General features: G+C 38.0%; 1 protein-coding gene across 1 annotated transcript in view; it reads right to left on the minus strand.

The window, feature by feature from the left end:
* Positions 1–6,712, minus strand: part of LOC139114699 (malonyl-[acyl-carrier protein] O-methyltransferase-like) — a 29,547-nt gene extending 22,835 nt beyond the window's left edge. The window contains exon 1 of the mRNA XM_070676569.1: positions 6,441–6,712. Within this exon, the coding sequence (XP_070532670.1) occupies positions 6,441–6,624 (184 nt within the window). The 5' untranslated portion in view covers positions 6,625–6,712. The remainder of the gene's footprint in view (positions 1–6,440) is intronic.
* Between the last annotated feature and the right edge of the window lie 8,673 nt (positions 6,713–15,385).

Raw genomic sequence — 15,385 nt, forward strand, 5'->3', positions numbered from 1 at the left:
TTTACGAAGGGGCTCTGTTAGCAGCAACATAGCTTGTTTTCTTTCCAAACAAAAAAGAACATGTGCTATACAAGATTAGAGAATTTCCTAAAGGCCAGTGCAGTAATTCCAATATCTGTGCAACATACAACTGTTTTGAAATGTTGTTTACAGTTCTAGTAGTTCTTTTTACTTCTTCATGCATTGATTTTTTAAACTCTGATTGAATTCTAGTTTTAAAATAAAATGTTAATTTTCTTTGTAAATATTTGCTGTGTAAAATATTTGTTGAGTGTTAGTGATAAGTGACTACTTCTAGCTATTTAGTGATTAGAAGCGAAAATATCATGTCATCATGCTGGTAAAAGGTCTATAGAAATATAGACAACTTTTTACCCCGATGACTTCTTCCTCGCCCTCACATGATTTAAATATCAATTCACAACAGTGATCCTCCAGTTTAAAATCGGATGCAACGTATTTACTTGTAGCAGTAACTCAGTTACTGTCCTAAGCTGGTGAAATGAAATAATGTGTCTAGTAGATTGGTACATTTCTTGAGTGGCTAAAATTATTCCGTGAAAATCCAGTATTGTTCACTGCCAGCATTCTAATGTTTGAGAAGCTCAAAACAAATATGAATAATTAGAGATGCCATATATGGTAACTTTGGTATATAAATACAGAACTGTATTAACCAGAATTTATATAAATCCTGAAAAATAAGCAGGAAGCGCTGCCAGCAGATTTGTTGGAAATACACGTAAATACAGGCAAATTTAGCCCTTTATTTACAGTAAATATAGGTAAATACAAGAGATGTATTTACCATGTATCAACAGCGCATAGACAGGTTAATACAGGCTGTATTTTCCTGTATTTACCATAAATACATGGCTGTATTTACCTATATCTGTCTGAATTTGCAGCAAATACGGCCAAAATACAGGGTCAATACACTCTGTATTTTAGCCTTTTCCCGCGGTGATCAGAAGAGGCAAAGTTACATGGTTCGTTCATTGGCCGACCTGACATGCAAATGTGGCAAGTCAAGGCCTTGACACATTCATGTTTAAGCTTTTTGAATGACCATACTGCAGGAAAAGAGCGTATCAATAATAAACAAGCGACCTAACGGCCGATGTAGCTCCGCTGTGTTTATGTAGAGAATATCTATTTTTGACACATGTTGATGAAGAAGGTGGAAATCTTTGATAGCTCATTTCAATGGCCAGAAAAAAGTGGCTAAAATAGCTGCAAAAATACACAATTGAAGATTTCATCATAATTTGAATATATCACATTGGATCATCCCTAAGAACATGTCAACCAAAGCTATTGGACGAGTAGGTTTTTGAGAATGAAATTTTCTGACCAAAAATGGCAGAAATTGCCGCAAAAATTCAAAATTGCAGATTTCATCATGATTTTCAATAATATCATTTAGTTCATCAATATGAACCTGTATACAAAATTTCAAAGCTATCAGATAAGTAGCTTGGAAATGCACATTTTTGACCAAAAATGGAAAAAATTGCCCTAAAATACAAAATTACAGATTTCATCATAATTTCAAAAAATATCTTTTAGTTCATCTGCAGGAACCTCTTTACCAATTTTCAAAGCTATCAGACGAGTAGTTTTGGAAATACACATTTTTTGACCACAAATGGCAAAAATTGCCCCCAAAACACAAAATTACTGATTTCATCAGAAATTCAATATATACTTCTTAGTTCATCTGTAGAAACCTGTTTACCAAATTTCAAAGCAATCAGACCAGTACTTTTTGAGAAACACATTTTTGACCAAAAATACTAAATTGCCTTAAAATACAAAATTGCAGATTTCATCATAATTTCAATAAATATCCTTTAGTTCATCTGTAGGAACATGTTTACCAAATGTCAAAGCTATCAGATAAGTAGTTTTGGAAATACACATTTTTTGACCAAAAATGGCAAAAATTGCCCCCAAAACACAAAATTACTGATTTCATCAGAAATTCAATATATATATTTAGTTCGTCTATAGAAACCTGTATATCAAATTTCTAAACTATCAGACCAGTACTTTTTGAGAAACACATTTTTTGACCAAAAATTGCAAAAATTGCCTTAATTCTGCACAATTTGAACAAATCTGAAATAGATCATCCCTAGGGACCTAAGTACCAAACATCAACGCTATCTGACTGGTAGTTTTGAAAAAGAAGATTTTTAAAGATTTTTTTACCAAAAACGACAAAAATTACCTTAAAAATACAAATATGCAAATTTCACCGCGATTTGAACACATCAAATTGAGGTTACCCTTGGTAAACTGCATATCAAATTTCAAAGCAATCGGACAAGTGGTTTCAACGACGGAATATCAACCTATTTAATGAGCTCCCCGTTGCTGACAGCAGAGCTAAAAAGGAAATAAAGTGAGCCGAACAGGATAGTTTTTAGACCCATTATCAAAGCCATTCTCTACATGTATGTGTGCGTGCGTGCGTACATGTGTGTGTGTGGTGGTGGTGGTATGTGGTGGTGTGTGTTTGTGTGTGTGTGTGTGTGTGTGTGTGCGTGTGTGTGTGTGTGTGTGTGTGTGTGTATGTAAAACATCCCATTGCACAAGTAAGAGCGTTTGGCCCGACTTTCTGGTTGTGTACCTGATTTAATACAGCAAAATATACATAGACGAAGGTCACATGCAAGAAATAGCTTGAATTATTTGCTTCAAGTCTGTGATTTGTGACCGTGTGAGTGGTAGTGAGGTTACAGGGGCCCCCTGTAACCAACCAAGCTTACCGCAACAGGCCCAACAATGGCAACAGCAAACTAACCGTTAGGTTTGATTCAATTGTTTAGGTAGCTTATGTGATGAATTATTGATATGTCGGACTTGAACAACTGTACAAATTGCTAAGGACTGTGATTTTGACTGTGGAAACGATCATGATCAAAGCTTCGCGCACCGGTAGGATTTCTCAGAGAGTGGCCCTCGATTTGCACGCATCGACAATTACTCATACACTGATACAGCATGAGAATGTAACCCGTACGACCTAAATAAAGTAATCGATACATCAACTTTTAAAAATAACTTGTATGTATTAGCAAATTTACGATCATTGGTTCTGACCAAAGGGTTTACACAGCGGTGTTGTTTTATGCATAGACCTGGCTACTCTCGCTATGTCTGATATGGCAAGCCAAGTGTTGCAAAATTCAAAAAAGACATTTGTGTGTACATAAACATGGTTTTTAAAGAACATAAACATACAATTTAAGAACACAATCATGGTTTTTATGATCTTAAACATATAATTAAAGAACATAAACATACGTTTTTAGAACACAAACATGACACCTTAGAACACAATCATCAAAACCATAGAACACACAATTTTTTTTTTTTACATTTTGTATTACACACTTGGCTTGCCATAGTCCGACCTATTAAACCACAGGGTCCTCGAGCTCCGATGATGATGGTGATTAAACATTTAAAAATGAAGAAAAATAATATATTTGGACTCAGTAAAGTTGTTGTTGTTGTTGTTGTTGTTGTTATTGTTGTTGTAGTTGATAGTATTTGCAGAAAATGACAAATTATGCGCTGCAAAATTCAATACAGCCTCACTGTACACATGGAGGTAAGCTACCTCCATGCTATACACAAGCGCTGCAAAATTCAATACAGCGATATTGATGATGATGATGATTAAATATTTAAAAGGGAGAAAAATAAAAATTTATTGGACTCTGTAAATTTGTTGTTGTTGTTGTTGTTTTATTATTGTTGTTGTTGTTGTTGATAGTATTTGCAGAAAAGAACAAAGTATGCGCTGCGAAATTCAATACAGCCTTACTATACTATGCGCTGCAAAATTCAATACAGCCTGTGCGTTGCCGCCCAACTATACTATGGCCTATGCGTTGCAAATTCAATACAGCCTAACTATACATGTGCGTTGCTGCCTAACTATACTATGCGTTGCAAATTCAATACAGCCTAACATTACCCAAGGGTTGTCACTTCATTGCCACACACTTTTTTTTCAATCGCCAAAAATGCACCTAGCAAGCATCGAAATCGGTAAAATTCGACGTAGGGTCAAAGCACATTGGTCCTTCTCAATCATACTCAAACATTTTACCTCTTACCGATGAAAAGTCGAGAAATCAGCAGGTTTTTCAACGCATCTTGTCGTCTCTCACATTCCAGATTTAAAAGACCGCGCGGTACATTAAGTCAAGTGGGCGCATTTCAAATCGAACCAATAGCTGAGCCCGTACTGAATGAATGGGCCCGACGTGAAAACCCGGCAGTAACGTAAGTTCTCACGTCTTTGGAAAGAACTTTCTCTTGCTATGGGTGAACTGCAACTGTTAAAGTTACCAGAATTTCATACGCAGACAGTGTCACCCATAGTCTTCAAAAGACGTAAGAAACTTACGTTACTGCCAGGTTTTCACGCTGGGCCCATCCAGCTCTGCTATTGGTTCGATTTGAAATGCGCCCATGTGACTTAATGTACCGCGCGGTCTTTTAAATCTGGAATGTAAGAGACGACCAGATGCGCCGAAAAACCTGCTGATTTCTCGACTTTTCATCGGTAAGAGGTAAACATGTTTGAGTATGATTGAGAAGGACCAATGTGCTTTGACCCTACGTCGAATTTTACCGATTTCGATGCTTGCTAGGTGCATTTTTGGCGATTGAAAAAAAGTGTGTGGCAATGAAGTGACAACCCTTGGGTAATGTTAGGCTGTATTGAATTTGCAACGCATAGTATAGTTAGGCGGCAACGCACATGTATAGTTAGGCTGTATTGAATTTGCAACGCATAGTATAGTTAGGCGGCAACGCACATGTATAGTTAGGCTGTATTGAATTTGCAACGCATAGTATAGTTAGGCGGCAACGCACATGTATAGTTAGGCTGTATTGAATTTGCAACGCATAGGCCATAGTATAGTTGGGCGGCAACGCACAGGCTGTAATGAATTTTGCAGCGCATAGTATAGTAAGGCTGTATTGAATTTCGCAGCGCATACTTTGTTCTTTTCTGCAAATACTATCAACAACAACAACAACAATAATAAAACAACAACAACAACAACAAATTTACAGAGTCCAATAAATTTTTATTTTTCTCCCTTTTTAGATATTTAATCATCATCATCATCAATATCGCTGTATTGAATTTTGCAGCGCTTGTGTATAGCATGGAGGTAGCTTACCTCCATGTGTACAGTGAGGCTGTATTGAATTTTGCAGCGCATAATTTGTCATTTTCTGCAAATACTATCAACTACAACAACAATAACAACAACAACAACAACAACTTTACTGAGTCCAAATATATTTTTATTTTTCTTCGTTTTTAAATGTTTAATCACCATCATCATCGGAGCTCGAGGACCCTGTGATTAAACATGTGTTGCTCTTCAAAACGCGAAACGATCATCTGGCTGGCAAAGCATGGATGCTTTCCTTGCAGTGTTCAACGTTTCGTTTGAATGGACGATAGACGTTGCAAACTCTTCAATTTAAGGGAATGCCCGATCATCCTGGGTTCATCAACTATACCGGCGTTAAAAATTCAAGTGGCGACTAGCTTTTCACCATTACGCAGCGGCTAGTGCCGTTGTTTACATTCTTGGCCATGCAACATGGGCACGGCTCCAATACACAGTTGCCCCTACATCAGTCCTTTCTACCCAGCTTCCTATGTACCACCATATATGCTGTAGTAGGTATTTAATTGCAAAGGTCGATGGGTAATTGAATCGTTTTACATGTCACACTATGACTAAGGTAATGACTTTCGAGGAGCTATGCGAATGAATGAACTACGTGAACTCTGCGTGATCGACGCACTTATATAATGTTGCGCCCTTAGTGGCGCGTCAAACGTAGGAATAGGCCAAACCCGGAATTCGAATCGACCACGGTACAAACAAAGCCATGTGTGCAAACGCGCACAGACGTACGTGTATTTCCATACGCGTTCAGAACACATGTGGGTTTTGTTTGTACCGGCATCACGTGATTATTTGGGCGTACTGAGTATGTAGAACGGCGTACGCATCGCGTCCTTTTTATTCCGGAGTAGAACCATGAGGGCCATTCGAGATTTCATTGCGCGAATAGCGCAATGGCGCGTCCTAGAATTAACTCTGGTCACAGTCCTCTATCCACGGACTGTGCTCTGGTTGTTAATTTCGGCATGAATTGGGTGCACCATACACGTATCTGATACGCTCCGCGTCGCAGACACCGGAGCTAAAGACATAACAACACTTGAGGTTTTTCCAATTTCAGTGGCGGATTTTGCTTGCTAACCCCCGATTGTAATAACTGAACTCTCGCATAAGGATTGCCGATGATTCAGACTAAATATGGGGGAAAAGAGCACAAAACCTTGATATTCACCACTTCGAAATATGATTCTTCAAATATCTTACCCGTGACACACTTAACATTGTCTCTTTCTGCTATGATCTTGGTCAACTCTCCCGTTCCACATCCGATATCTAACACGATATCACCATCCTCCCAGTCATTTTCCCATAAAGATAGCAACCGTAAACCAGCATCATGTTGTTCCTCTCTATGGCCTGAATAAAATTCCCAACTGGTGTCATTCATGTTAAATTTAAGACCACTTATAGCTGCTAAATGTATCCTCCAGTTAGGTTAGTCTCGGTTCACAAAGAAAGCCCTGCTTACGAGGTCAGGATTTACTTTACGATCAATAGCAACATTTTTATTATTTAAATCAGATGCAGCATGGGCACTAGCGACCTCAATGGTTAAACTCATCGTGCGCCATCCCAGGGTCCGGGAGTGGCAATAAATAATGAATGCAAATCAATATTATATCGTGTTGCAGCCGGTATCAGCTTAGATAAGACCCAAATTTGTAGGAAATCCTAATCCAGACAGTTTTATTTGAATACAGATATATAAACTATAAGCTAACAAAACAGACGATACTACATAAAGATACTGTAGTTTTTACCGTCATCTTCTTACGCTCAGAATTCGATGTGTACAGTACCGAGCTTCCGAAGGCCAACAGGGAACACTGCTGGCGTCTCTTGAAGACGTCAACTTAGACAGTGCGGTTTGGTTTCAGTCCCAGCAACACTTCAGATTTAGCCGCAAACGGACTTAAAAGTAATGTTGTGAGACACTGCTGTTTGTAATTTGTAATTTTTAATTTGTAATTTTAATACTTCAAGTCAATGCATCCACAAATGGATTTTCATGCATTGAATAAAATACATGGACATATACAAAATAAAAATAAATAAATAAATGAATAACTCAATAAAAGACCAGTAGTTAAAAGTTATAAAACTACACATCAAAAGATAAGCATAAAAAGTTTGCGAGCACCGTATAATCAATTAAAACAAGCAGGAAGTTGACATGCAGATCGGTCAAGAAATGGCTCAGAAAAGAATAAACAGGCACAGTAAAGTAGTTTAAATTATAGTATTGGCAATGGTGCATGAACGATATTTGAATGAGCGACTGTGGGCTTTAGAAACATGATATTTACTTCTGGTGTTATACTGGTGAATTGTTGAATTTTTTGTGAGAAGGTCAGACAAGTAGACAGGAACTTTTTTGTTGATACATTTGTGAACTAGATTTTTTAAGTGTTGGTCGTGCCTTTCCTGGATAGTTGACCAGTTGAGTGAATTTCTGTAAGATGTATCATGGTCTGACTTTTTGAGTCCACATTGCGAACTGCAAAATTAATTATGCGTTGTTCCGCTTTAGGGACATTGTCGCAAGGGTGCGTTCTGGCGGCAACACTGCCTTATGATGAGTCCAGCTTATATATTTTACACACATCGAAGTTTATCAGCTCATATGAGATGTATAATTCTCATTACAGATCACTGCAGTAGTCAAGTCGCGATGTGACAGGGCGTGAAAAATTATAGTTTGTTGATGTGTTTGGATAGATTAATTAACTGTACAATCCATTTATATATCTAGGATGGTATTAGGCAGTTTTGCAGATTAGATGGGCTTGACTTTCCGTTGACATTAAATTACAAGTGTATTGCATTATCAAACAAAGTTCTAAGATTTCTAACACACCATTGATTAAATAACTAATATTCAGAGATGGAGCGCTAATTCTACTGAACAAGACGCTATGACTTAAGCCAGTGTGTGTTTTCTTGATATTTGAGTTTATCCACAAGCTGATTTTCAAATGTTTTTACAAGCGGTTTGGTACCGGAGAAACTAATGTCTTTAAGTAGTGTGGGAGGAAATCTCGCGAGATTCCACGCTATTCTGCTTCCTAAAACCCTATGGCGAATCAGCGTTCAGCACAGTGCGCGAGAATTCTACATAGAATTTCGGGCAATCATCTTTAGTCGCTCTGCAACCTTCTATTCGCAATGGTGAACATATAACACAACAATTACAGAAGACACGTCTTCTCAGTGACTGTGTATTTCTGTGCTCAATTCTCTCGCTGCTTTGCAAAGATTTTTAAAAAGTTATAGCCAGCTTTGCAAACCAAATTTCAGAACAATGGTATCTACCAGTGAACGACTGCGTAGCGATGCGCGCAACAGTAGACTAGTCGTCGGAAATCTTTTCCGGTCGCTCTTGTGTTTATCAAAGACCGTCACAGCAGATGGTGAACCAATGAAAGTAGAAAGGTGAGTTTATTTTCAGCTTGTCATATTGTCAACCCATAAAATAACCTCTTAGATGAGACAGGTCACCTTTTAACACAAGATAACTCAGAAAATTTATCTTATTTATGCTATTATTATCAATAATAATAATAATTGTTGAATTCGAGGCACAATACGCATGAATAAGATCGTTGGTGGACGTTTAATGCATATTTTAGATTTATCGATTATTAGGCCTAATAAAAATTATACTTTATATATCATTCATTATCAATTTAAAATTACAAAGCTTGACTTTGTCTTTACGTTTTCCACCAATCTGATACTGAGGTCGTGAGTGTCGCCGGCATTGATACAAGCTATAAGAAGAGGGTGTTGGCACAACCCAACATTTCAGAACATTTGACGATAAATCGAGTACGAGATAGTGGAATTCTTCAAAGAGACCTAAAAACCGTGAGTAAAAACGTTCACCTTGTCTAAATTAAATCGCGTGCGCTGAAATGAAAAAAATGTACATAAAAATGGTCAATCGTAAATATGTATAGCGTTCACACAAGATATTACACTCAAAAGTTTGTCGTTAAAATAGTTTCTTGTCAATATTGATGATCATTCCTGGTCTTCAACGGTCCACCTAAACAAGTCGATCGACCGGTCAGTATATAACTGCATTGAAAAGGGAGAAGTGAGAGCAAATCAACTTTAGCGAGGACCCGGATAAGCCAGTGAATTTTTCTTCATCAACCATTCCGGCAGACCAGTAAAATTTCTTGCGAGTTACAGTAATTAGAGAAAGATTTGAACTAAAATCTTGAAGTAGTGTATATTCTATTTCATCTGAAAATAGTTCCTGACCTGAAAACTGTTCTGAACTCTCACTTACGACTGAAGAAGAGAGCGGACGTAACTAAATCAATCGTGTTCTTTGGGGATGTCTTCACTGACCCTGCATTCCCATCCCTCCAAGGTAAGTTTATGGCTAATTTAATGATTGTTTTCAAACTTTTATTTGTCACCTTACTTTGTTGAATTGGAAGCACAGGAATACTTGCCCATTCCAGAAAACTGAAAATCAAATACTATCAACTATAATTCTAGCGACAATAAAATGTATATTCATGATATTGATTAATCGTCGTGCATCCTAATTAATATTATCTGCATCTTAATGAATTCTGTCCTGACTTGCATCCAATACACAACAATGGTTGGTTCGATTGTGATTGTTTTTCTATTTCTTTTGTTATTCTGACATTACAGGACTGCCAATGATAGACGTGGAAACTCTCACAACTTATGAAGTGATCGGTGACATGTGTTTCGCTAAACTTGACGGTACCATTCCAGAAGAGAACAAGTTTGCAATACTAGCTGTATCACTGGATCGTACTGGTGGAATTCTTAGGTGAGAACAGCTGTATTTGAAGTATGTAAAGGAATACACATGTCACATCACAGCGAATCACGCCATATCACATCATTTCGCATCGCATCACTATACACAGCAAGCACAGCACGGCACAGCATAGCACAGCAAAGCTTTTACCGTAAATGTCAACAGCTGTCTCATTTGTATTCCAGGAATTTTTCCGTCCTAAAAACTTTCCCTTCACACACGGAGTTACACTTCTTGAAGACGGTCATTATGGCATTGTGCAGGACATGGTTTATTGCGAAGACTTTTAATCATCGAGAAGCAGTGGTCAGCTGGTAAGTGTATAACGGACAAAACATAAAATGATAAATTTGACTGTACATTCTTCAGTCACGTTATACGTGTAAATAGTTAATGTAGTAAATTAATGGACACACCCATTCATGGATTCAAATACTGTGTGAACGGTTCTTTACACTGGAGTATCCAGCAAAACACCTATACAAAGAAACATCATTCATGACTCGTGCAAATGTTTTTTAATAAGTGTTCTCTTATATCACTCATGGAAAACCAACACTGAAAATAATCATGAATCTAAATCAACAATCAACACATAAGTTTATAGGATCAAATAGATATAGAGGAAACAACATCTTCACTGCCTTTACGTTTTACTGTACTGCTTTTTGGGATTTCTCGGTCATTTTTATTCGTCTTCGACTTTCTTAACAGTGTTATTTTTTTTATTTCAGGAGAAATTGTCTTTCCGGGATAAAGTATACATTGCCCAGCAACTCTGCAGTGCGGTACCCCGAATGCACAGCCTTGGAATTATCCATCAGAATATCTCTTCCGACCCTATCATTGTAAGTTAGATTGCAAGGTCTTTTGTCTGCTCTCTATCTGTGTCTGTCTCTGTGTGTCTGTCTGTCAGTCGGTCTGACTCTCTCTCCTCCCTCTCTCTGTCTTTGAATACACAGCATCTGTCTCCCTCTATGCTTTTGTCTCTGATTTCCGTTTTCCGTTTCTTAAAACATCTCTCTACTTTTAGCATCCGATAAGTAACATGTTGTTCACACTGTCATACACTTCACAGTAGACGGCGTTTTCGTATGTTGAATATTATTTGGTGCATAATCCAGTTACGAGATGACGCAAAAACATTTCTACCCTCTCTCGATTATCCTTAACCGTTGTAGTGATTTCGTCATATCTCAAAAAATCTTCACAATAAATCTTATCTCTGTAGATTGACAAGAAGACTCAGACTTTGACACTGATTGGCTTCAGAAATGCTACTCCTATCGAAGACGCTTCTACAAGACGTGGAATTGGGAGTCTCCCATACATTTCACCCGAAGCCGTCTTTTACAATGGCATTCCGTCAAGACATTCGGGGTGTCGGCATGGTTCTTGCCACTTTGTTCACCGGCCTGACTCCATATCAGTGTGAACTGGACGAGTCCAGGTTACATGATGCGCATAAAGCCAACGAAAATCTACCACGGTATCGCCAAAAGCCATCGGCAAATCTTGAAATGAATTCGAAACTTTTCACTGAACAAGGAGAGATGATGGGGCAAGTGAGGACACTTGTTCTATACACCGTGTCTCAGACTCTCCACAAAGGAACTCCTCGGTGCGTTTGCGATGCTCATGACCATGGATACGGAGATTGTCTGAAGTCGTCGAAATATCAAGGAATTCATGTCATTTTCAATTTCCCGTTACATTCCATTGGTTTTCTTAGTATCTCCATATCCATGTAAAATAAACAAATAACTTCCTATCAATTTAATCACCGATGACTGTTTTTGTAAGTAAGTGACGTTGATTATGAAGTATGATATCAATAGTATTACCAGATGTGAACTGAATGTGCTCATGTGGTTTCCAACACGTTCATTAAATAGCAGTACGCTTCACAGAACAATTGGATTATGTGAAGCAGGTTTCATCAACTTTCGCACAGTACTCTTATCGAAGTTAAATCACTAATTGCAAAACTTCATTTAATATCTGAATGAGCCCTTATTAACTCGACACTGCTCAATGCTTCAAGGGATAATTAGATATCCATCAGATCAACATCTGTAGCATGTTTCGTCAAATTTAATGCGAATTAAATTGAAGATGATCCATTGATCGGCTATTGAAGGTGAAGTATTTGCGATGATTTTCCTCTGAATGCATGACTTGCTCCAAATTATAGAGTACTTGGCAGCATGTAACAAAATTAAAAAGAGCAGTTTTCTTTTAGCGGTAGGACTTGGCGAGATTTCACGGCTTTTGGTTTCTGGGGTGGGTTTTCAAGAAAAATGCCATTTTTAGCTCAAGTGTTCACACACGTGAGTTAATGTTATAGCTGCCTGTATGTCTGTCCAAGTGTGTCTCTGTCTGTCTTTCTGTGTGTCTGTTTACACGATAACTGAAAAATGGCTGAACGGATTAAAGTCACCTTTAATAGTCAGGTACTGTATTACAAAGTTCATTATGCTTTGAAAATGAAGTAGAGAATATATAGAAAATATCTGCTCAGCTAGAGTATTGAGTTGAATTCAATTGGCGTCTTCTTCCGTATGCTTCTCTAATCTCTCAGCAGTATAACGTAAAGATCTCTTTTAATTTTGTCGTCTGATTCTGGTATTTACTCAATGTCCAACGCTAGCTGCTGGCCTCTCGAAGGCAAATATAGTTGATGGATGTCCCAGGATTCAGGTTTTTTTGGTCCTGAGGGCGAAGTATAACAGGCGCCCTGATAGAGATTCTGTCCCGTCTGCTCTTGTAAATGAATCTTCTTCCCCAATTTCTTCCCCAATTCACTGAAGTATGGGAGAAATCATTGTCCAATCATTGTCCTGAAATATCAAACAATAAAGAAAGTATACAATTGATATATTTATAAAAATGTCCTTATAGTCGCTCCCGTACTACTGTTAGAGGACTGTTCAACATTGCTTTTCCTTCGAGAATTTTCTGAATTGTCTTGCAAAATGATATCATTTGTAATCCAAAATATGCAAGGATTCTCTGAATCTCAGTCTCAGCACTACGGCTTTGCCTTGGGATTAATGTCCGTATTACACTATCATAGCGAGAGACATGACTCTGAACTTACTTCTTCGGAAAAGTCTTCGGAGCAGTCTACCACAAGCCATTCGAAACCTGTTGAGTCTGTTCCTGATGACGTCTATAAGACATGGAGAAGGATGTTGGTAATCGTCGCGCAAAACAAATCTTCAAAGATACCACTGTAGTTGGCCATAGCGTCGACCGCTCTTTGAAGTTTGGCGGCTCTTGGCTCTTCGAACGTTTCGTTCTCAAAGTTGGTTTGGCGAGTGATGTCATTAAGTACTACTCCTGAATCGTCATTGCAAGCCTGGTTCTCTTCGTTGTCATCTGATTTTACTGTTGCCGAAGAGAAATTGGGTGTTGGAATTTCCTCAAGTGATGCGATGGATGAATTAGAATTAGAAAAGTTGATACTTTGAGATTCTGTGAAGTCTGTTGCCATAGAGACGGAATCTTCCTCCGGATCACGCCGGATCATGTCTCGTCATTGTCGGCAGTGGCAGTGTCTTTCCTGATATTTTCCATTTCTGTCAGTGCATATTTGCTGTGTCTGTGTGGCTAGTGCACCAGTTCATCGTCAGACTTTGGGAAATCCTCACCGAGGCGTTGTATTGATTCAAGTTCATTAAAGGCGTCCTTTTCTTTGTCGACATTGTCTTCAAGAATGACATGAAGGGAACGGCAACTGTGCATATCTTCGGGGATCTCCCGGTCAAACCCGCCGCCATCGTTTCGCATATCCAACAACATCTGTTGGGCGTGTACGAGGTTGAGGTATTAGTAAAGGTCTGTGCAACGGACATCGATGTTCCATAAAAAAGAATGAATCTTTGTTAATTTCATCTCCGAGTTTAAAATTAGTAATGTACAAGAAGGAATGGTTTGTGGTGACTGTATCATTCCTTTCTGTATTATAAATGTCTAATTGCATTCCAAATGTCTTTGATTAAGTGATACATATCACTGAATTTAAGGTTTAGTTATATTTCATCGTGGGAAAAAAGCAAAGAAAAGCTGTACATTTGCATTACCAGTTAAGAGTTTAGTGGTTTAAACCATAAAATTGAAATCGGGAAAGATTTCTTGTTGAAAACAGACAACGTCTTTGACTGCAAGAGGAGCGTTCGTGGAAAATACAAATTTGTGTTGAGAACTTTAGAACTTCGATTGTTTTCGCGTGTCGTCACAATGGTAGTGACGTAGCTCGTTCGCAGAATCTTATTGGACGAAAGTTCTATAGACCTTTTCCCGGTTATCCCACGATGCATTGCAGCGACTTTATCAAACACCGTATATAAACTCAAAACAGCGAAAACATGCTGATTTGTTTTGTACAACGGATTATTATAGAAAAATGACACAAATTTGCAATACTAAATAATGTCCCGCGTACAATCTAACCATCAGCGACGGCAATATAGGTCAGGATGTAATCTGCCATAGAGTTCTATGAGTAACGTACCCTGCGTGCACTCTACGGCTAAAAAGTTCTATGCGTGACGTATAATGCTTTGTATACCCTGGCGCGCACTGCATCATGGAACCGGTAAAAGAACTATTAGCGTGAGTTTCTGAAATGTTCATTGGATGACAATTCCTGTGTGTACACTGTAAAAATAGCGGACGCTAGACGCGTCTTTACGTCTCAAAATGTAGATGTCGGTGTTCAAATTTGAACGGCTAGTGTTCATATTGTTAACACTAGTGTTCATATTATTAACAATGATGTTCTAAACCTGAACACTATGTGTTAACAACGATCTCCTTCAAGTGTTCAAAAACTCAGCATCACGGAAATTTTACAATACTGTGAAATAATTAACAGTCTTTTGTGTTTTTTACTTTACAATAGATATATTAAATTTACTATTGCTTCACTGTCAGGTAAACGTACACGGATTTTGATGTAACGAATTCCACACTATGTGAAAAATATTTCCGGCCTACAATTGCTGAAAGCATGTTTTTCTAAAAAAGGAAGTATACAAAATAATTTTACACGTTTATTACGGGTTGAAAGTTTAAAAATTAGAAAAGAAAATCAGAAAACCACCATGAACGTTTTAATTTTAACATCGGCGTGCAAGAGGCGTTCTACTTCTAAACACTTGGCGTTCAAGTTTGGTGTCTTTTCCTATCCCATGATGCATCAAAACGGAAGTTGCGACATTTTTCTTGTAAACGCACCCTGAAGTCGTGATCGTGCGGAAGCAAGACCAGAAAGGGTAAGTTTCCTCTCCAAAATAGTAAAAGTTGTTAGATTTTTGAAGCATCTATATTATCG

This window comes from Ptychodera flava, chromosome 16, assembly GCF_041260155.1.
Source record: "Ptychodera flava strain L36383 chromosome 16, AS_Pfla_20210202, whole genome shotgun sequence".
In the NCBI taxonomy this organism is placed as follows: Eukaryota; Metazoa; Hemichordata; class Enteropneusta; family Ptychoderidae; genus Ptychodera; species Ptychodera flava.